The sequence below is a fragment of the Cryptomeria japonica genome, chromosome 5, assembly GCF_030272615.1.
Source record: "Cryptomeria japonica chromosome 5, Sugi_1.0, whole genome shotgun sequence".
Taxonomy (NCBI): domain Eukaryota; kingdom Viridiplantae; phylum Streptophyta; class Pinopsida; order Cupressales; family Cupressaceae; genus Cryptomeria; species Cryptomeria japonica.
Window position 1 is genome coordinate 241,629,811 of NC_081409.1, and position 10,696 is coordinate 241,640,506.

General features: G+C 38.1%; 1 protein-coding gene across 3 annotated transcripts in view; it reads left to right on the forward strand.

The window, feature by feature from the left end:
• Window positions 1–9,571, forward strand: part of LOC131028835 (uncharacterized) — a 246,320-nt gene extending 236,749 nt beyond the window's left edge. For 2 of the 3 annotated variants that reach the window (XM_057959188.2, XM_057959190.2), the window contains 2 exons: window positions 8,521–8,595; window positions 8,947–9,531. In XM_057959188.2, the coding sequence (XP_057815171.2) occupies window positions 8,521–8,595; window positions 8,947–9,057 (186 nt within the window). In that variant the 3' untranslated portion in view covers window positions 9,058–9,531. Of the gene's footprint in view, window positions 1–8,520; window positions 8,596–8,946 lie in introns of all 3 variants that reach the window. The other variant, XM_057959189.2, reaches the window with a different exon arrangement.
• Window positions 9,572–10,696: the final 1,125 nt, after the last annotated feature.

Sequence of the window (10,696 nt, forward strand, 5' to 3'; positions counted from 1 at the left end):
TGTAAATCCTGCATTTCCTAATGAAATCCAAAGGCAATCTAGAATGCATTTTCCGTTTCACTTCAAGATCATCTAAGAGATTCATCATAAAATCTTCAATCTGATACTCATGTCTAAACTTCCTGCCGACTGTCTCCTCTAAATGTCCATGTGGATCAAAGCTTTCTCTCAGAGCAAAAGATGAAAAAGAATACAAGGCTAACTCCTTCTCTGCGTCATCCATGGCTAAAGCATTAGGACATACCTCAACTGAATTACCCAAAATGATAGGTACTGGAACTCCATTCTGATGTCTGTGTCTGAATGCCTTCACATATGCTGCCAACTGTCTTGTTACCTCAAGTAACACAATTCTGTCTGTCGGATATCTCGGCAACATGTATGGAGGTAAAGGACATCCATGTACTCTAATATAAGTGAACTTGGGAAACTGAATGAACCAAGCACCGTACCTCTTTATGAATTCCTGGGCATCCTGAGATAACCTGTTGTGAATCCCACCTTGCAACGTCCTTGTGATGTTCATCGTGAAAGTATCATTAACCAACTTGTAGTTACTTCCTGGCGGATGATGCAAGTAGGCATAGGAATCACAAGCTCTAACCTCGCCGGGTCCTCTTCCAATCATTCCTCTGTGAGGTAGTCCTGCGTACTCAACACTCCTGATCAAGGCATAGATGACATATGAACTCATGTAGAAAGACTTAGTAGCCTTGAGTCTCCTCAACTGTACGTCTAAGCAATGGCTAATCATTCTAGCCCAATGTATCGTACCCTTTCCCTGAACGATCACCTGGATGAAGTAAAACATCCACTTCTCAAAATAGAAGGCGTGAGGGGCTCCTGTAACTCGGTTGAGCATGGTAATCAAATCTCTGTACTCCTCCTGGAAATCAATCCTGTGCGGTGTGTTCGGGACCTTGCTCAGACGGGGACGGCTCTTAAGTAGCCAGTTCTTATTGATAATGCTTAGACAAGCATCTGGATCATCTTCGTACATTGATCTGGCTCCTTCTGTGCTCTTGTATATCATGTCCCTGTGCTCTGGAAGATGGAAAGCTTCACTTATAGCTTCCTCTGAAAGGTACGCCAAAGTGTTTCCCTCTTTGGACACGATCGTTCTAGACTGTGGATCATAATGACGAGCACACTCGATCATCAACTCATGGCACTGAACAGCTGGAGGAAAGCCGGCCGCCTTAATGATACCACTCTCGATTATTCTCCGGGCGACAGGTGATGGCTTGCCAATGTAAGGGATCTCTCGAAACTTCTTCGTGCTGAAGTTGCCTAAGTTTGTATCTCCAATGTGGCTCCACTTCGACACGATCTTGGTCTCCACTTCTTCGGTCTTCTGATCTTCTTTCATGAGAGCTGAACGACTGGTGGATGCTCCCGCCTTCGGGGTTGTCATACCTACACAACATTTCATAATGAGAAGCTAGATTTTACAATGAATAACATAGATTAGAGAATAAATTTTAGGAAACTTCATGATAAGTCTTTGAGTTATCATTTCCTAAAATAAAACGATTGAGCTAGGAATTCAAAATTCAAAATTCAAAATTCAAAATTTAAAATATGACGATCAACAAATAAAACAATAAAACCAAATCGCCATACCTCAAATCGAGAGCTAACTCTAGAATGCGAAATAAAAAGGATTCGCCTAGGCAAAATTGACGTTTAAATAGTCTTCAACGTGATCTCTTTCTTCAAAATATCAATTTTGCCACCTTTTGATATGTCTTTGATGTGATCTCCAATGTCTTAGCAAATTCGCTCAAATAGATCTTCAAGTTCGCACAAATGAATTTCCAAATTTCGCACCACCTTGAATGATATTAGCGCCACCTTGCTTTGTCTTCCTCAAATCGCATGTGGAAAGGTAAAATGATGATGTGAAAATGATGGTTTTCACCTCTCTTTATAAGCGCTTCTCACCATTCACCCTAAGGCCGACTTTTGTGATATAAAGCAATTTTCAAACGATTTTTAATTAAATAATAAAGGCCGACCTCCATATCTAAGCGCTCCTTTTGAATTTATTTAATTAATAAATAATTAATTAAATGCCTTTATTTTAAATTATCAAATTCGATTTTTTTTTTTTTAAAGGCAAAATAATTAATAAATGTTAAGCGCAATATTTAAATGCTAATTTAATAGGATTTTCAAATTTATCGATCTTAGCATTTAAAATAAATTAAAAAAAAAATGTTTGCTTGAGCGCCAAATTTTTTGAAAATGAAGTATACGTACCTCATCGCCCTTGTCCCTTGGAGAGGGACAGGAGCGATCTCCCTTGTCCTTTCTCGATCTTGCATCTTTGATCTCGAGTTTTCATTGTAAGGTGAAAAATAACATCGTCTCTTTACCCCACGCTTGCATCACTTGCTTTTTACAAGGCATTTTGATGTTTAAAGGATCATCGCCCTTGTCCCTTGGAGAGGGACAGGAGCGATCCTTATCTTTTCTCCATTTTAAGCTCAAACTAGTAATATTTAACGTCCATTTCCCTTTGTGTCGCCTTCCAAATGATGTTTAAAACCTTGTACAACTTTGTTTTGACGTGGTCTTCAAAGGATTATAAGTGTTTTGGCAAATATCGCCCTGGTCCCTTGGAGAGGGACAGGAGCGATCTCCATGTTCTGGCTCAAATTTGTAAACATTTGATCTTCGTTCTTCGTTCATTGTCTTCCAAAGGACGTCCTTTACTTCGCCAATCCTTGCATTGTCTTGATTTTGAAGGAGCATGAGTGTTTTTGTAAAAATCGCTTTGGTCCTTGTCCAAAGGACAGGAGCGATATAGGCTCTATAGCTCATTTGATAACACTTTGACGTTCAAAACTTTTGCACATCACCTTCAAACGACACCTTATACATTGTGTGATCCCGAAAGACCTTGACTTGGCATGAACTTGAAGGAAAATGAATGATTCCATATAAATCGCCCTGGTCCCTTGGAGAGGGACAGGAGCGATATAGCTTCTGTATTCAATTTGACGATCATTTTACGTTTGAAGTTTTTGTATATCTCCTTCAAAAGACGCCTTAAACCTTTTACAACCTTGTGAAGTCTTGACCTTACGTGATTTTTGCATGAATTAGCCAATATAATAAACATCGCTCTGGTCCCTTCCCAAGGGACAGGAGCGAACTAGGGGTCTTAGTGTAAATCCATTCAATTTAGCAATTTTGGATACTTCGTTCTTCATTGGGACACTTCGAAACGCCTTTACCACCCTTCATCTTGACTTGGAACGGTTTTGAACTTGAGGAAAAGGCAACATACTCACTGTATCGCCCTGGTCCCTTGGAGAGGGACAGGAGCGATCTTGCTCTTGTGGGCTTCACTTCACTTTATCACCTTCAAAACTTATATTCAACGGATTCGTAATGTACCCTTCTATTCATCCATGCCTTGAGATCGGTTGTAACTTGGCAAGAAAATCATCTATAACAAAAATCGCTCTGGTCCCTTCCTGAGGGACAGGAGCGAACTTAAGCATTTTGGTCCTGTGTTGGCATTTGGTAATCTTCAATTTATCTTCAATGAGTTCACTTCACCTCCTTCCTTGCCTTCAAACGTAAACTTGACTTGATCTTTGCCTGAATCTCGCCCTATGAAGAATATCGCTCTGGTCCCTTGGAGAGGGACGGGAGCTACAATGTACTTCGCCCTAGTCCCTAACTGAGGGACAGGGGCGATTTTGGCATTTTGGACCATTTTTCTTCATGTTTGCTCTTCAAGTTATATTCATTCAATAAAACGTATCCCCTTGGACATCTTCAAATCGTCAAGTCGTTGAAATCCTGTACGGACAAAGCAATATTTGATTTGTAGCTCCGGTCCTTCACTGAGGGACAGGAGCGATTTTGACTCCTGGAGGTACTTCCGTGTTCGTAAAATTCTTCAATTTATATTCAACGGAAAGATCACGCCCTTCCCTATCATTTCCAACTCGAAATTCACCTTGACCCTGCAAGGACAGTAAGATATTCGAAAACGAGCTCCGGTCCTTCACTGAGGGACAGGAGCGATTCTGCTCCTACAGGCCAAAATATCATGATTTTACACATTTTATCACTTCACAAGGCGAAAACAAGTCATTTACAATGCCAGGGATCAAAAATTAAAAAACTCAAAATTTGGTCAAAATTGGTCAATTGGTCAAAATTCACATTTCATCATCAACACTTAGACAAATTTAAGCTCTGCACTCAAAATTCCAATTGAAAATAGACCATTTTGGCGAATTCATTGCATTCAAAATTTGCATTCTTACAAAAGAAGCTCAAAAGCTCTCAAAATTGACTGGATTCTGGCCTAAAAAGACGGCAATTAAAACCCTAAGGCTTGACCCTAAATCCAGACCATTGACTGACTAACAAAACCCTAAAAGCGAAGCGAAAAGCGAGCGAAAAACGAGCAAAAAGAGGGGGTCCCCATTTGCAATGGGGCGATGTGTGAAATGGTCACAACAGGTCCCTACAGAGGTCCACACGGAGAGCAGGCACCTAGGCAGGATAGACGTGGAGGCTTACCTCCAGGATGTGGTTGGTCGAGGGCAGACATATTTCCAAGAGATGGCACAGACTTATCTGCAAGACGAGGTACGCAGAGGGCGTGAGATCATAACATTTCTACAGGCAAAGGCCTCGGATAGCACCGCCCAGGAGTTGGAGTGGATACTCAGGTTTGTAAGGGAGGGGGTCCTCAGGCATTCGCTGCTTGTTTTGAGAGAGGGGGATGGCCAGAGATTGAGATAGCGGAGATGCTGAATGCATGGGCAGTGAGGGAGCTAGTAGTGGAGAGTAGGGTCGAGCAGGCTTTTAGGGAGGAGTATTACACTCTTCGTCGTACAGAGCACATTTCTGCAAGGCATGAGATTGCTCAGGTGGCTGCGGAGAGAGCTCGGGAGGAGCTGACCACCAGAGTTGCGGAGTTGCAGAAAGACTTGGCCGCCGAGAGGGCTCAATTAGAAGCCGAAAGGGCTCGGTTCACCACGGGGAGGGACCAGTTAGCAGCAAAGTTGGAGGCCGCCAGAACAGAGGAGATAACCCTGAGTACGAGTTTGGTGCAGGCTAGAGAGATCGTGGATGAGAAGGAGAAGAAGGTACTGGAGGTTGCCAGGATGGTCAAGCTTGCCATAGAAAATAGGAAGATTGCGGAGCAAGACTTGAGGATACGAACACAGCAGGTGTACGACCTGTGCGCACAGCTGGCATCAACATCTTCCTCAGCCCCGCCACCTGTTGATTCAGGGACACCGTCTCAGCCCCCTTCTTCTATTCCTTGATTCTGTCTTTAATAGTCATGTATGTCATCCCTATTTTGTTTTGATTCGTCAGGAGACGACTTCTTTTTTGGGGGGGATGATGTAGTCGGGAATAATCAATTATGTTATAGTGTCGTCATTATGTTGTGTCGTTATCGGTAATTGTGTGTTATGGGAGTCAGTTAGTTCACCCAAAGGGCAGTTGGACGCGACAGTTGGTCACACCCCCTCGGGTATTATATTGTATCTTGTTCCCTCGGGAAATGATCATTGTAATCGGGGACTATATGAAGGAAAATATACTTGTTTCTTTGGAGTTATAACACTTATCTTATGGCATACTAGCATCTCTTATTCTGTACTGTGCATTTACCTCTTATGTCTCTGAAATGGTTTCCATAGGCGAAACAAAAGGGTGGTTGATAGTTGTTGAGATCATTAACCAGAAAGTTGTCAGAGCTTCTAGAAGGTAGATCGGAGCCATTGGATGAATTCAATCTTGGCCATTGATCTAGAATGTAAAATCTATAAAAGGCTAGTGCCTCTCTCATTGTAAAGGATTAGAACAATTAGATACTTAGGATTTTTACAAGCTAGCAGGTTAGAAATAGCTGTAATTAGGAGTATAAATTGTTGTAATGGCAGTTTGAGAAGATGAATAAAGCATTGAAATATGGTGTTTTGCCATTTGGCATTTGCCATTTGCCTTGATTTGTTTGCATGATTTCTCTCCATCTAGCTAATAAAGGTTCAATGATCTTAATAGTGAAGTGTGAGGGTGTTTGATTTGATTTCAGGTTTATACCATTGGAGGCTTGCTGACTGTAGGTCCCCATGCATGGTTAGTCTGAACCCACTATTGTTCTTCATTCAACTGTGGGTGTTTGTCTCAGATTGCGCCAGAATTGGGTGTCTGAATGAATATCCGTAGTTTGAAAATCCTTTAATTCCCTTGGAGCTTGCACTATTCTCGTGGAGTTGTGAGTTTATCTTTGGCTGAGTAGGAACTAGTTTATTCGAAATTTGTATACCTACGACACCAACCGTTACTATCGTTGTCCTTAGGATCTCTAAACCCTATCCTTTTGCTTTTATTTTCCCTAGTTTGAGAATCAAAGCATCACCCGATGCAAGCCAACTTGTAAAATCATAAGCCCCCTCGTGTTAACTAGCAATACACATCAACCACTAAGTTATCCTGAGCAAGTCAAGACTTGACAGTTGGAACCTTGAGGTTATCCCCTATGATCAGCCTGAACAGCATTAGGGATTTCCTTATTCAAGAGAGGATGGGATACACTCGGCATTCTATTTCGTGTTGACTGAAAGCAAGCAGCAACAGTTTTCACCATCAACAGGTAACTCGACTCAAGACTTGGCAAAAAACTTGGCATAGATTTTTAAGGATTTAAAACTTGTTTTGTGCACCCGTTATTAAATAAACCTTAAAGACACAATAACATCATCAAATAGAAACTAATTTGATAACATACACAAGTATACATTGATTACATAAGTATAAACACAAATTGTAGCTAAAGGAAATAGCACACTTAGATATATAAATAGTGTCAAATGTATACAGAACTCGTGGAATATGAAATCCATGACATCAAATGTTCCAAACAAATATCAAAACAATAACTAGAAGTCTATGGCTAAGAGGAGTTTGCATCCCTCCTACAAAGGCATCTAAGGTAGGTCCTAGATGATGTAGCAGCCATAATAGTTTTTTCACTATGAATATGTAGAGATTTGCAACAAGGGATATGTATTATGTAGATTTTTATGATCATGATTCATCATTGCCTATTACTTAGGCTTATAGTTTGATGGGGGTTTGTGGGCAACACCAAAACGGGGTTGAGGGTAGCATCCCTTGCGGGGTCTGAAGATGTGAGAGAGAGAGAGGTAGAGAGATAGGTCTAGATCTTGGGGGGAGAGGAGGGAGTGAGACAAAGAGGTAGAGAAAGGGGATAGAGGAAGAGTAATAGGGAGAGAGATAGGTCTAGAGTTCAGGGCAGATAAAGTGAGATAGAAAGAGCGAGAGAATGTTGATAGGAGCCTGCTGATTATTGAAATTTGACAAATTCTAAAAATTTATAAGATCTATTAAACCTAGAATTTGCATTATAACTCCTAGAGCTTTGAAACCATTCTCAAACATTCTACCAATATATACATGAAATATAACTTAAGGTATAAGAATGTGAGTTATACTTAAATGTTATATTTCATGTATTATTTGGAAGCATGTCATAAACCAGAAAAGCATTTAAATTTTGAGAAAAAAAATTATTTTTACTCAGTCCAGCCAAATCCCAGAGACGAGACTCGGTGAGTCTTGCCTAGACTCGGCCAAGTTCGAGTCCAGGTTCCCGAGACGCACTGAGAGTGACTTGACTCGCAATTTGCCAAGTTTGAGCAAGTCTCGAAACTATGCATAGTAATATAATATTATTTTGAGAGTGTCTTTCAAAATATTAGGTATTCTCATACATCTGCATTCTAATAAAATCAGTACTTTTTTGTAGCCAAAGCATATAAGACAACAAAAAAATAACATTAAAAAAATGGATGAATGTGTATTATTGGTTCATTGTCTGCCTTAAAATGCCTTAAATTTAAGTTTTAAACTGACAAGGATCCAAATCCGTTTAGCTGTTGATTTAATGTTCTAATTTTTATCTGTAAGAGTTTATACCTTTATATGTCATCAAAATCTTATCATAAAGTTGTCCTACATGTAGATATAGAAACCTCTAAAAAGTAAAAGCTCGTTTGGCATCAGCAACTGATCTCAATCCACATAAGTTTTCTATCTGGTTAGCAAACTGTTTTTCATTGTGAATGGAACTTAAAAAACATTTTTTAGCTAGAAATAGATTCGATGTCTTGTTTTCAGCCACAGCAAACGTTAGATTTATGACCTAGGTGTGGATACAAATCTCCAGTCATAGTTTTTCATTAAAGATAAAATCTCATTAGAAGAGATAAGATAGAAACTATGTTAATTTCAACAAATGACCCCCTGTAAGTAAATCAGATTCAAAGTGTGATTAATCTTTCCATTTCTGTAATACTTTCAAAATATTGTCATGATTAACAAATTGATTAGAATACAGGTATATAAGGCAACCTATGATATGGTTTACTACAAAATTGTATAGGGGGAAAAAATTAGCCACAAATTGTGTCATCAAGTTGTTGGTATCTAATACAGGTTTTTGTTGATCAGGCAACTCTGAGGTGGGATCTCCCATTTTATATGGTTCCATTTAAGACAACTGATCTTCTTTATAAGAAGCCCGAGGTATATTGTATTTACTTACAAAGTAGTCTTTAGATTAAAGCTCTTATAATCTTCCTTAACTTCTCTGTGCTTTCTCTCCTGGTGGCTATTAGTTGAAAATCTGTTGGAAAGAGTAACTGTTATATGCACAACTAATCTTCATGGATGTAACTATGATGCAATAAGTGACTCAGACAAATTTTTCTTAGGACTTTGAAGAATAACTTTCAAGATTTTTGTTGCAAAAATTGTTGACACATCTCTCTCTATATGAATTCGAAAATGATTATTGTGAATCCCAAAAAACTTAAATCAAGCGGTGGAGGTGTAAATCATTTTTCTGACCCCTTTGGTGGAAATGTTCTGATTCAGGACCAAGGAGAGAAGTTTGTAAACCTTTTGAGAGCAATGAGAGCATATGCTCAAGGTTCCTCTTCCAAATTTATTGAAACCCAAATCTTTTCTCTTTGGGAAAAGTATTAGTTGTCATGGACACAATTCAATTGTTTAATTTAGTACATAACTTGTTTATTGTTGTAGCGGCACTGATTCATGCTTGGTAGCATAAATTTTCTTTAATTAATAATGTAGATAGCTTTGTCCAAAATGTTTGGAAAAGGGTGCAATGATAAAAGGTGGACACTGGCATATCTTTTGATCAATGTAGCAATTTAGCATTGTTCGTTCCTAGAAGAAGTTTGTGATGTAAAGAACTATGTCGATTCAAAGTAAGAAAATTGTACACAAGTCACCATGTGCAAGTTCCTTCATTTGAAATCACTGAATTATGCTATGTAATGATGAAAATTGCAACATGATCAGAGTTATGCCTTTTGAGCGGATTGTCATGGTTTTGGGTCCCATATTGAGATTGCTTCATTGGGAAGCACGAGTATTATATGGACTAAACGATACAGACCATAGGAGAAACGTAATTTACAATAACAAATTCAGATATGTATATTGATTCAAAACTTGAAAAAGAATCATTTTTCCATGCAACACTTTTAGACAATATAAAACTGTGACATTTAAAGGCTAAAATGTAGATAAAACAAAAAAGGCAGGGTTCACATGGAAGGCACAATAATAAAGGATATGCACTATCTATGAAAATCATGTGTTTTTGTAAACATGGCATTCAAGCATAAAAGCTCATGGCCTTGGGTAGGATCACTTTTCCCGTCCTTAATGTTGCAAGGCATCTCTCATTAATGGTAGCGAATGACCTAACAATATTGGCCTCTTGACACCACACAATATAAATCTTGAGTAATTTTTTGATAAATATATTTTTGTTATTTATAAATGTATGTAAGCAAATTTGGTTAATTACTAAAACTATATCAATTGTTCTGGATTTGTTTATTATTGCAATCGGTGGTATATAGATTTGGCTCAATTAGAATATTCTTTGGAACAAGGATTTTACAAATAAATGTCATAAATATATGAACAGTAACTTACAGTTTTATTCATTGTGGCTTTGGTGGATGGCTGAATTGAGGTACTTATTGTGGATTGAGCAAAGCTCAAATCCAATGGGCACAAATTCTGTGTGCGCTATGTTTCGAAAACTAGTTCGGATGAATTCCAATTATTAATATGGTTTGTGTTGTGATTTCTTTCACTATGGTGATATTGGAGATAGCCTAATGGATTGTTAAAAAAGAAATTGATAAATTGAAGAGATTACTTGTAAATTTTTAAGATTCTTACCATCTATTCAACATGGCACATAGCACATTAATAGGATTTTGAAAATCTTAACATTTTATCTTATTTAATGCATGCACCATTTTAACTAAACTTGGAATAGGTTTCTAATTTCAAGAGAGTTTTTAATGTATGTAAAGGTGTTGGACATTTATATGTTTTGTATATGAGAGGATGCAACAAACTTTTGATTCATCTTAAATTCTATGCTAATTGAAATTTGGATATGTGATTATTTAAACTAGTAATATATAATATAAAATCAATGTCTCACATGATTCTTGAATTTTAAATATAATTATTAGCTATAGATCATAATGCACAAAAAAATATTTTTAATGCTCATATTCTAATAAGATTGTATAGACCTTTATTTGTTTGGGTTGTCTTTATTTTTCAAGTTATA